We start from the raw sequence: 12,234 nt of genomic DNA on the forward strand, positions 1-12,234 counted from the left end.
CGCCCCCAACCAGGACACTCTAATTGGCGCTCTCAGTCATTGGCTGAGAGCGCTGATCAGGAGCCGGTTGGCAGTCCGGTCAGCCAGATTCTGTCGGATTGGCTGCAGTACACATGGGCCAAAATGTTGGCCAGTTTCTATTGAACCAGACCATGCTGCCTGATATTCGGCTTGTGTGTACGGGACTTTACACTCAACCTGACACTTCTCCTCTAACAGGGAGAGAAAACAATAAATAATCAAAATTAAGTTATCCCTGAAAGGTAAGGCTGCTATATTTTAGCTATTGAACTGTGTGGTTCATTTTATTACAGATGCCTATTGGTTTTCTTTAAAGTTCATTTCAGTTAAATGTACTCCAAATTTAAATTATGGAAGGTCTAATAGAAGTCACTATAGTAATTACAATTTTAACATTAAAAAGATAAAACAATATATACTGTAGGTAGACAAACAATACGTTTAGAAAGTGTGCGTTATCAGCTGTTGAGGAGTTAAACCAATCTATTAGAACAGATCTTGGGAAAATACGTACTTTGTACTTCTGGCATGGCACAATATGTGTTCTACATAGAAAGAAGGAAGAGAAGAGGAGCAGTACAGCAATACAGCAGAACGCAAAGCGTGTGAAGATCAGTCAACTCAAATGGGTGAGTCTACCAATGACAGCATTATAAAAGCGACTCGTATTTTTGATATGATTGATGTTTTTTTCTAAAAAGTGATTCTGTTACTCAAAAAGCAATATCACAGTGTTGTATAACATACTGAAACTTATAGAAATCATTTTAACATTCTGCTATTGCTAAGTGATCATCCGTGGGAAATCAGCAGTTTTGGTGCATTCTATTTAAAGTTCCTACACTGAGGACTGATTGCAGCCGGTAGCAGATTAAATTGTAACAAGAATCCAGACACCCAACTGCTTGTCAATCACTCCATTCTTGATCATAGACTGCACAAAAACTAGCTGATCATAGTAGCCATTCCTGCTTTGCTTTTTTTTTTCTATCCTATGTTAAGAAAATAAAACAATAATGAGACTTTGAGCAAGTTTCACCTGTCTGAGCATATTCAGTTTAGCTTTTTCATGTTGGTTTCCCGTGAAGTTTGTAAAATCCGGACCCAGAATAGCATTGCAATGCCAGTTATTTTTATAGTTTTGTTAAAATAATTTTTGTTGGACTTTTGTATATATACTGTATGTGAATTAGTAGGATGAATTCTATAACAAAAAGGCACTTACATTTGCCCATCTATTCTTTGTAGACTTTATAAAAGCTAATAATTACCAAGTACTCCTTGGTTTCTTTATCCAACCTCAAGTGCCCCTTGACTTTGCTTGTATCACTGCTATCACCGCGTTGAATGTAAATGTTTTACAAACAAATAATTTAGCTTTTAAAGAAATAAAATAGTTTTTCCTCGATTTTGCAAGAACTCTAAACATTAATGATGAATGTAATATAAGATGCCCAATAACCCCTTGACCCCATCAGATGTACTCCCTGGGGTACATGCATAACTGCTAGCTGAGAACTAGAATTCGGTAGATTCGTTCATTTTGTATTCAGGATTCGTATTTGGAATTCGTATTCGGAATTCGTATTCGGAATTCGTATTCGGAATTCGTTCTATGTATTTTTTGAATTTACAAATTTTTTTTCTCGATTGGAAATGTTTGAATTGATGAAATTTTGAATCAGTCGAATCGAAAACATTTTTTTTATCCCAATGCGGCAGCCTAGTAACCAAACATCTGTTATTTATACACATTTTTCTTGTTTGTATTAATATGTGTATTCAAAATATGCGAAGCGTTCTAATTAGTAAAAGTAGTATCTTGCTTCCAAAGTTTTACTATGTACAATATTGTGCAGCTGAGAAAAAAAATGTCAAGTACAAATGCTTTAATTATTTATATTTTACTGGTTTCTTTTTTATCAATTTTACACTTGCAAAGTGAATGAACAAAATAAGAATCTTCATCAAATGATTACAATGACTCTTTAAATCACCTTTGGCTTAAAAAAAAAAAAAAGCAACATTATTTGGAAATGGTACACTAATAACACACACAGTCTTTGATTTCAACAATATGTTTACAGTTCAAATTCAAATGGAATTCAATGTAAAATTCAAAGTTGAATTTCAATTCCAATTTTGGAAATTTGGACAAATTTAATTTAGTTATTTGGAGGAATTTGGTGAAATTTGTTTGTACTGTAATTCAGAGATTCGGTGATATCCGAATCTCCAAATAATGAAAAATTTGTCCGAATATTTATTCAGAGCGAAAGGAACTGCAAATGTCTAGTTAAATCTTTGCTATTAGGTGGCAATTTTGTTATGAAGAAAGTAGCATGCAAACAGAAAATTGCCAAAAGAGCCAGGTGATCGTTTTCAATTTGTAGTCTATTTTCATGCATACAGACACATGCTTGTAAAACAGGAAATACAGATTCATGACATAAGGATACATGTCAGGTTAAAGCCCCATTTCAGGCTAAAACTATATTTTTGCTATCCTTCCCTCCTTCTAACCAATGTTACTATGCATGTTTTTCGTCTTACCTTTTGACGCTAGATACATGCACCAAATCGCCCCTCAAGGTCTCTCACCGCTGACTGGTTCCAAGTAGGGGAATCTCTAATCAAGCGCTGCAGTGCCCCCCCTCCCCCCAAAAATCATTGGTCCCCTGCTGTCCCTCTGTGATGATGAAATATTCTCATGGATCCTGAGAGGACCCTGCCGCTGAACATTCAGCAGTCAGATAGACAGGAGTGGGAAGGTGAAGAGTATCTCAGAGGGCTTTAACCCCTTGTCTATACTCATGGATACTGCTATGATTAATATTGATTTTTAGAGCCAGTTATGCATAGTTGTGCACACAGGGTGTGCCAGGCGTGCCTGGGCACACCCTAATCACCCAGTGTGCTGCAGATTCCCCCTGTTTAGACCCCTGATATTTCACCAAAGCTCCCCTAACGGGGCTCCAAAAAAATGAAATTGTAAATAATAATATAAAACAAAATAATAAAAACTACTGACACCTTACACAGCCCTACTGACACCAAACTCTGCCCTGCTGTCACCAGCCACTGCTCAACTGACACCGGCAGTATATATATATACATGCACACGTATATGTGTTTGCTCTTTGGGGTGCACACCCTAATGCAATAGGCCGTGCACACCTATGCAGTTATAGGCTTCCAGGTAAAAGTGATCACTTTTTTGGGGGCTCTGATGTACACATCTAATAAAGAACAATCTTGATTAGGTGCAGTGGAGGGTGGGGGGGGGGGGACATTGGGGGTCTAATAGACCCCCAATGTCTCCATAAATAAGACCTGCCATCTGACCATGCTGTTACATAGGGGAGCATGTTAGCCCCCTTGTGATAGCATAGTTACAATATAAAATATAAAATATAAAAGTCAAAAGCACCCCATACATACTCGTCTATGAAGATTTTGTTTGTGATCTCACAAGCGCACATAGTTTTAAGGCTAGAAATGTTTGGTATCTATTTACTCAACACAACCCTATCTTTTATATTTTACCAAAATGGGTATAATATTGTGTTTGTGTTCACTAAAATTCGATTTAGTGTATTTTTTTGTGAAAATATGCATTTGATAAATAGCTAAGAAAATATCATGCAACATGAAAAACTGCAAATGGCATTATTTTATTCTTCAGGGTCTCTGCTTTCACAAAATATATAATTATTTGGGGGCCTTAAGTAATTTCTAGCAAAAAATGCATATTTCATCATCTGTGTGAAAAATTACACTGGTAGACAAGTGATTAAGGAAAGGTCCCTTTCACTTCTTGATACTTAAAGTATAAGAGAAAAAGAGTGGGTTAAAAGAAAAAAAAAGTGTGGGGTCTCCCCCAAAATCAATACCAGACCCTTATCCGAGCATGCAGCCCGGCAGGGCAGGAAAGGGGGGGGGGCGAGCACCCCCCTCCTGAACCAAATTGTAATTTCTGTTAATCTTTTCCAAGAATTTGATTTGTGAGGTCATCAGAGGACATAATGCAACCCCATTTGAAGATGTAGTCCTAACTCGGCCCACTGTTTTACGTATTTGGCTTATACAATATTGTATTTCTATTACTAATCTTTCTTTCTTAACCTTAGGAATCCTATATTATGTCTGGATACTAGCTGCTGTTTCTGCCGTTTCAACACGTCATGGTAAAAGGAAGCCAAGGAATGATAATGATGATGAACAGCTCTTCAGTACGGTTTGCCTGCGTATCAATCTAACATCAATTATGTATAGAAACTTATACTGTAATAATGCATCTTTAGTTTGATCTAACTAAATGCCACGGGGCAGAGACAGGCTTCTATATCATGTGATAGATAATCACAGTGGTCACATTATTGAAGCTCCCGATCATAAGCAATTATTGGAAGCAAAAAAGTGTCGAAAAATTCATGCCATGTAAAGAGAAATCAAAAAGCAGTTTGCTAAAAAATTGTGATACCAATTTTAATAATATATATATATATGTCAAAGCAGCGCTATAGTGCTAACAAATATCATGACAAAAAATAGCAATATGAGAGAGCAAATAAAGTGCAAATTGAAACAGCAAACTATAAAGTGCAATATGAGAGAGCAAATATTTAAACATAGTGAATCGATTAATTAATAACTGCGCTTCCAAGAAATTACTGTGCAAATATACAAATCAAAGAGCATATAGGGGTTCAGTTCCAATTTGTATAGGAAAGGAAAAACAGGTGCCTCTTGTAGCATATGAAATTAATAAACTAGACATTGCTAACAAAACGCGTTGGGTGGGCCTTGCGTGACACGTAATTTCGGCTATCTTTTGGAGCGCTAGTGGAATGCAAACTGTCGACCCTGCTATTTTATTAGGCCTTACTTGATCGTCTTCACTGTAAGTGTTACTTCATGCGCATCGGTAAATTAATTTAGTATACTTCACTATGAAAGGCATCTGTTTTTCCTTTTCCATACGAATTTGAGTCACAAGGGTTAATTAAATTGGTGGTTATTGTGATCGACTCCTGTACCTGGTATAAGGATCAATGGGAGTGGTATCCCTTATTTGTCTTGTATGACTGCCTATAATGGGGGTCATTTAGTTCTGGTGATTAGGATGTGTGCCTTAATGTTGGTGAAAGAAGATACGGGATTATTTACTTATTTATGGTGGAATTTATAAGAAGATTCCCATTCGGCTGGAGACACCTGGTGGCTGTTTTATGGACACTGCACTTTTATGAACATTGCACCTATATATGATTTTATCTTATTTCTATTTTTCCTATTTTAAAGTGTTACTGCACCTGTATATGCACTTTGATTTGAATATTTGCACATTCATTTCTTGGGAGCGCAGTTATTATTTAATTGATTCACAATTCATAGGCTAAGATTAGCCTTACAACGGGCTGCTCTATATTTAAGTTTATGATTACGTTTTTGTCCAGTTTGTGTCGGTTGAGGGTAAAAGAATACTATACCTGATATATAACAAGTTAATGGTACATATCCATATTCCCTTATATATTACTTTATTATAACTAAAAGATTATCCCAGACCTGCAACTGTATCTATCTACCTAAGGGATTTATCCCTTTCTATTTTATCTGTCTTTGTAGTCTCTACTAATCTTTGCCGGCATATCTTTCCATTCCACATGTCCAGACTTCAGGGCCCTGGAAGTAACTCACTCACACCCAAGAGCATAGTGAATGGTTTACTCAATTCTAATTTCAGTCTTTGGCTCTCATATACAGTATACAAAACAGAATATATTTCCAGTCCATACACGTCATATTCTAGATATAATAAAAATAGAATCATGCATAACAGGAAGAAGTCCTTTACCAAAATTGTCAGCAAGAGACCCTTTAAAAAAATGGGTGTCCAAACTTTTGGCTTCTCTGGGCCACATTGAGTGTAGAGAAATTTTCTCGGGCCGCATATAAAATATATACTATAGTTAAGGTATTTAAGTAATATAATGCCGCTGTGCCCTTCCATCGCCGCCGTGCCCCCCCCCCTCCACTCTAATTTAACACAACTAGAGGATGATCAAATGAAGTGGAATCAGTATACGGAGGTTTACTTCTTCTGAGAGATATTAAAGGAACACTCTAACCACCATGACCACTTCAGTAATTTGATTCAGAAACACTGCACATGCTGGGATATTTACAGTTATGTGCTGGGGGATAGTTGCACCCCTAGCACATATGACTTAGGCAGCCAGAAAATGTCATGTCCTTATTCATACATGTATGAAGAAGGACATTACATATTATGACAAAACACAACTAGTTATTAAAAAACATATTGCAACAATTTACACACGCTAATGCACATACCTTTTCTACTTATTTTGCAGACTGCTGGCAGGTACTGCTGGTGCAGTTACTGCTGGCGGTTACTGCTGGTCATGCGGGTACTGCTGGAGGAAGCATCGGCTGCAGTAGAGAGCAGAGCCGCTGCTTCCTGTATGGCTCCTGTCACAGGCGGAGGAGGGGTGCATTTCATACCACCCCACCTGTGACAGAGCCGGAACTATACAGGAAGCAGCGGCTCTGTCACTGACTGCAGACATCCTAAGTCTCCCGTGGCAGCTGGGAGATCGCACGGCACTTGCAGCCTAGTACGTGCCCATCCTATGCAGCCTAAACAGTGCTCATCCAATGCAGCCTCACCAGTGTTTGCCCATCCAATGCAGCTTCACCAGTGTGTGCCCATCCAATGCGGCCTGATCAGTGTCCATCCAATGTAGCCTCACCAGTGCATGCTCATCCAATGCAGCCTCACCAGTGAGTGCCATCCAATGTAGTCTGCAATGAAAACAAAGGAGAGCCGCTGGATTACACAGAGCGTGGATCAGTCCTGCCTCCTCCTGGACTGGCTCCTATGATAGATGTCACCAATGTGCTGTCTATCATAGGAGCCAGTCCAGGAGGCGGGGCTTTGTATGACAGCGGCTGCCGGGTAAGCAGGAGATATCCACTCTGTTTGTGATCTGGCAGCGCTCGCCCCCCCCCCCCCCCCCCCGAAGCAGCCTCTGCCTACAGTTAGTTGGAAGTCGCTATGGCCATGCCCCTGACTCGACTTCCTTCCTCCCCAGCAAAAAAAAAAATAACAAATAATTGTCAGGGGGCAGTGGGCCACATTGCCTGCGATACTGGGCCCTCGGGCCGCAGGTTGGACATGCCTGCTTTAAAATATGCCTTTACATAAAGGAAACAGATGTGTATACAACAGGAAAGCAAACTCAAGAAACAACCTTTCAGGATAGCAAAATATTCTGCAAAGAAAAATGTTCTCACAACTCACAAAATTTACATTCTCAACAGCAAAAATGTCTAAGTTGCAAAGGGAGAGATATTCAGTAAAATGTAAAAGTTAAAGGAAAACTCCAACATTCAATTAAGCATGACTATATAAGATTTAAATAAAGCATAATCCTAAGATTTATCCCAGATTTTTCCTAAATATTTAAACATGCAGTTTTCAATATGAAACAGCAAATAAAGTGCCAAAAAGCGCAATATGAAAGAGCATTCAATAAATTGCAGTGTAAAGTGTAGATAATGCGTTAGCTTTTTTTGTTTTGGATACAGAATAGAATGGTTAAGACCAGAGCCGGTGCAAGGATTTTTGTCTACACAGGCAAAGATTTATTTTAACCCCCCCCCCACCCTCTGGCCACCCTGCTCTGGTACTGCTGTACCCCCCCCATCCTCCAGTCGCTCTGTGCTGGTACTTCAAGACCCCCCCCCACACTGCAGCCACCCCACACTGTTACTTTTGTACCCCCCCCCCCCATCCCCCATCCTAATGCTGTACACATCCAAAAATCCCCAAGTGGCTGGGGATTTGGATTTTACTGGGTACTACTAGACCCCCCGTCCTCCAACCACCCCACGCTGGTACTGCTGTACCTCCCCCATCTCCAGCCACCCCATGCTGGTACTGCTATACCCCTCCCCAGCCTCCAGCCACCCCACACTGGTACTGTTGTAACTCCCATATCTTCAGCCACTCCGTGCTGGTACTACAGTGCCCTTCCCAAGCCTCCAGCCACCCCATGCTGGTACTGGGTTGCCCCCCCCCCCCAGCTTCCAGTGACCTTGCGCTTGTAACGCTGCCATTTTAGAGCAGCATGGTCTGGAGATGGGGTCCCTGTCCCTAGGGGGAGATGGGGTGGGGTATGGGATGGTGTATGGAGGGGTTAGGGCCATCTCACTCACTGAGGTGCAGGATCAGGTTGATGGAGTGTGGATACTGGATCCCAGCCAGCATAGTTTGGCTGTGCCACCCATGTCCGCCTGGTTGTTGTAGTTGGTGAGGAAGCATACAGTGTTGCAGGCAGCCACCCTCTTTGCACTCCTCCATGGTTCCTGGGCTACCTCCAGCAGTAGCTGGGACAGGGCGATCTGCATGGGAGGCCACATCTTCCAGTTCATGGGCTCTCCAGGGGAGATCTCTGTGTGATACTGGGGCTGTAACACAAGCCAGCTCTCAAAGAACTGAAACAGGTATCCCCACTGAAAGATTTCCCTTCACCTAATGTTCCAATGACAACTGTGAAATGTTGGATTTTCTATCATCCATTTTGGCACTGCAGTACTGCACACAATGATCACACACCTAAAGGGTAAATCTCCCTAGGGAAACTACCCCGTGTGTTACAAATTAATGTGACGTAGTTAAAGTATTTCCAAGGCTAAAACTATTTTTCTTTTTTTTTTTTTCTTTTATTGATACAGTATTGAAGTATTAAAACCAACTCAGTTTTTTTTTTTTTTTTTATCTTTTCTTTTTTTTTTGCTATCTGTCTCATTAGGGGTTTTTTCATTCACTTCTTTCTCAGGAAGTGAGAGACAATATCTTCAAAGTGTTGTCAGCAGAAAAAAATGTCCTCATTAACAGATTTCCCCAAAACAGGGAGAGTAAATCTCTTTGACAGAGACAGCAATGATCTGGCAGTCATTCCAATGTCATTCCAATGAGAACACATCATCTCTCAAAGTCCTGGAGTGTAGAATAGATAACCTCTGGGAATGCCATAAAACCGTTAGCTCTAAATTAAAGAGATACATTCAGGAGGTGGCATGCACCTCATTGGCCATAACTTACATTATGCCTGTACATTTATAAAAGTGTCTGAATTACGGGAGTTTAGCTTTGAGTAAACTTCATAAACTAAATTGAGGATGGTTACTGTGAGCTACTGGATTTAGCTTATCATGACTGCTGTTTAAAATGGTTACTGAACAAGACTTAAGCTGTTGAGAAATGATGCTACTACAAAGTCTTGCCCTTATTAGTAGACATTCTAATCTGTCTTTTTGTCTTACTCCAGAAGTCCATAGGTTTATAACTTGGTAACCTGAGCTACATTTGACCTTTAAACGAACACTACTGAAGCAGGTTTTGGTGTTTTGGGTTCACTTAATTTGTAAGTATTCTTTTTTTGTTACAGGTTTTCCAAAAGACTGCAGTGGAATTTCACGAGAAAAGGAGAGCGGAGTCTATGTTATACATCCCGAAGGTTCACATCCACTGATTGTGTACTGTGACATGACAACCTACAGTGGAGGCTGGATTGTCATCCAGCGTAATTCCTTTAACTCTGAGATTACATGGGATGAGTCCTGGAGCACTTACAAATATGGCTTTGGCAATGTTGATAAGGATTACTGGCTGGGCATTGAGTACATTCACCAAATCACCAAGCAGAGGGTGTACCAGGCTCGTTTTGTTATTCTTGACAATAACAATGAAGAAAAATATGCTGACTACAACCTTTTCAGTGTGGAGGATGAAGCTAATGGTTACAGGCTGAGGCTGGGCAGCTACACAGGCACTGCAGGAGATGCTATGTCTTCAGTAACTGCAGGGGTCGCACATGACAACATGAAGTTCTCAAGCAAAGATAAAGACCAGGACACTTATAGTGCTAACTGTGCTTCCAGTTTTGGTGGTGCATGGTGGTATGGAGCATGCTATGCCTCCAAGCTGAACAATAAAAATGGCATATACTGGCAGGGACTCTGTAATGGGAACTGCCAAAAGTCAACCATTTTAATACGTCCTGCAGACTATTGCATCTATTTAGACAAATGATGTTTAATTTCCATTCAAAAAGCTTTGCACAAGCATATCAAACATCCCCAATGTGGCCAACATAGCTCAGTATAATTCAAAATAAAAGCCGCACATCGATGCTGCCTTTACAGGCAAAACTTTTTTCAACTGACAAGCTTCAGTACATGGTATCGTCCCCAGGGCCACCCCTTTAGTGCTGTAGCTTGCTGGCTGATTAATGTTTTGTCTGTGATTACATCATTTGTGCATGGTTTTCTTTTAGATCTTTTAGATTATACTGAGTCAGGTGTGGAGAAGTGGTGGACCTGGGGCCAGCACCTGGTTCCAGCATGTGAGGGAGGCCCTTGGCGGGTTGAAGTTGCACACTTTTCCTTGACTCTACTCACTGTAAGAATAACCTACTTTTATTACCTTCCCATCTGTTTTATTCAATTTTACTGAGTTAAGCCAGTGCATATTTAAGATGATTAGATGTATGATTAAAGCCCAGTCTTCCAATGATGGGTTCTATATGTTTTGTCTTGAGCGCTTTCTTTATGTATGCTAAAGTGTTTCCTATTTTGGCAGGCTATCCTCTTAAATTTTGTTAAAATATAAAACAGTATTAATGATTGTCATTTTATATTGTGTACAGTCTATCTAACATAATTAAAGAAAACAAAAATGAAATAGTTGTCGGCTATTAAATAGAATTTCTAAAACCCCCTTTACTTTTAATATACACAGTGCTACACATAGACCAACTTTTGTTCATGACAGCAACAACCATACTGCAGAAATACTGAATAAACTGAAGCTAATAACCATTTAAAAAAGCATCCCAAGAAGAAAGAAAGAATGGCAGCCAGAATGATTAATGTATACTAGTAAATGTGTTTAACATTTTTTTTAGTGTCACTTTGATATATGGCTTCTCCAGCCTGACCAATGTGACACATTTTTCTTAGACAGTGGATGCAGAATTTCTTTATGTGTCACAATAAACCCCTAAAATATTCCTGTACTGGAACTCTGCCTTATCCAACCCCTATACAAACAGAGATTTAAGCTGAAAATTACAATAGAGGACACAGCTAATTGTGATTATATTCAGCATTTCTCCCAGCGAGGTTCAGGGTACCTCTGGGATCAAAGATGAACAGCTGAAGGGATAATACGAGACCCTGCAAGGACATAGGACTGACCCACTTGGACTACTGGTCTTCAGGAGAAGCTGCATGCTTTTAGGCTCTGGCCCAGCTACTTCCATGCTGGTTCTGACAGTGGGGGCCTCCCACCTGGCTGTAGATCACATGCTCAGAGACTTCTGCCTCATCAGGTGTGGTCTCCCTAAGTAGCAGATGGAGGGAGCAGAGAAACTGATATTCCCTGGGCGTGTCCTGGAGACTGAAAAGTTGTGGGAAAAGATTTTAAAGGGGCCTGTATTTGCATCTGAAAAATGGTGAGCAACTGGGCACTTCAGAACCCCAATTAAAACCTAGCATCTTAGATATACTTTAGAAAATAATTGATTTTCAACAAGACAGTACTTGAATGTTACCACGTAGAACAAGCCAAAATGTGGAGATGCAAACAAGGCTGGTGTATATTCTACAATAGAAATTACAGTGAAATATATTAAGTTGTGAAAAAGAAATAACCAGTAGCAGAAGAGCTGCTCGAGTAGGCCCACATGTGTAAACACAAGGCAGTTATTTTAATTAAATATTTTTTTAAAAGCTAAGAAAAGATGCCAGTTTGAGTGAAACTGTGGGCTGCAACCTGGAAGCCATTCCTTTAGCAAAGTCCCTCACTCCTTGCAGGGTTCGTTAATGAATACCTGTCAGTTCCTTAGATTCTTCGCCTTGGGACACCACGTTTTCAAGACAACAAGTAGAGGCATAAATGTGAAGACACAAGGCAGGTGTTTTTCTGAAATTGAAAGTACCTCTCAGAAACGATTGTGAAAAAAATTGGCCATCAGCAGTACAGTTTGGCTTCAGCGAGGGACAAATGTTGAGACAAAAGGCTTAGAAACATTTATTGGCAAAAGAATGAGGGTGAAGTATAGGAAGGAAGAGAGGTGACGAAAGGTGAAAATGTTGATGGCAGTGGTAGCAACCTTG

At 40.0% G+C, this 12,234-nt stretch overlaps 1 protein-coding gene across 1 annotated transcript; it reads left to right on the plus strand.

Annotated features, from left to right (window-relative positions):
* Positions 1-582: 582 nt before the first annotated feature.
* LOC309547309 (fibrinogen-like protein 1-like protein) lies at positions 583-10,584 on the plus strand. The gene is made up of 3 exons (XM_082247143.1): positions 583-650; positions 4,152-4,253; positions 9,504-10,584. The coding sequence occupies exons 1-3, from the start codon at positions 647-649 to the stop codon at positions 10,145-10,147; spliced, it is 750 nt and encodes a 249-aa protein (XP_082103269.1). The 5' UTR covers positions 583-646; the 3' UTR covers positions 10,148-10,584.
* The last annotated feature ends 1,650 nt before the right edge of the window (positions 10,585-12,234 follow it).

Source organism: Pelophylax lessonae (assembly GCF_965119305.1).
Source record: "Pelophylax lessonae genome assembly, chromosome: 2".
In the NCBI taxonomy this organism is placed as follows: Eukaryota; Metazoa; Chordata; class Amphibia; order Anura; family Ranidae; genus Pelophylax; species Pelophylax lessonae.

Coding starts and splice junctions, on each gene's coding strand:
- LOC309547309 (XM_082247143.1), top strand. Junction 4,254..9,503: donor TGATGATGAACAGCTCTTCA/GTACGGTTTGCC, acceptor TTTTTGTTACAG/GTTTTCCAAAAGACTGCAGT.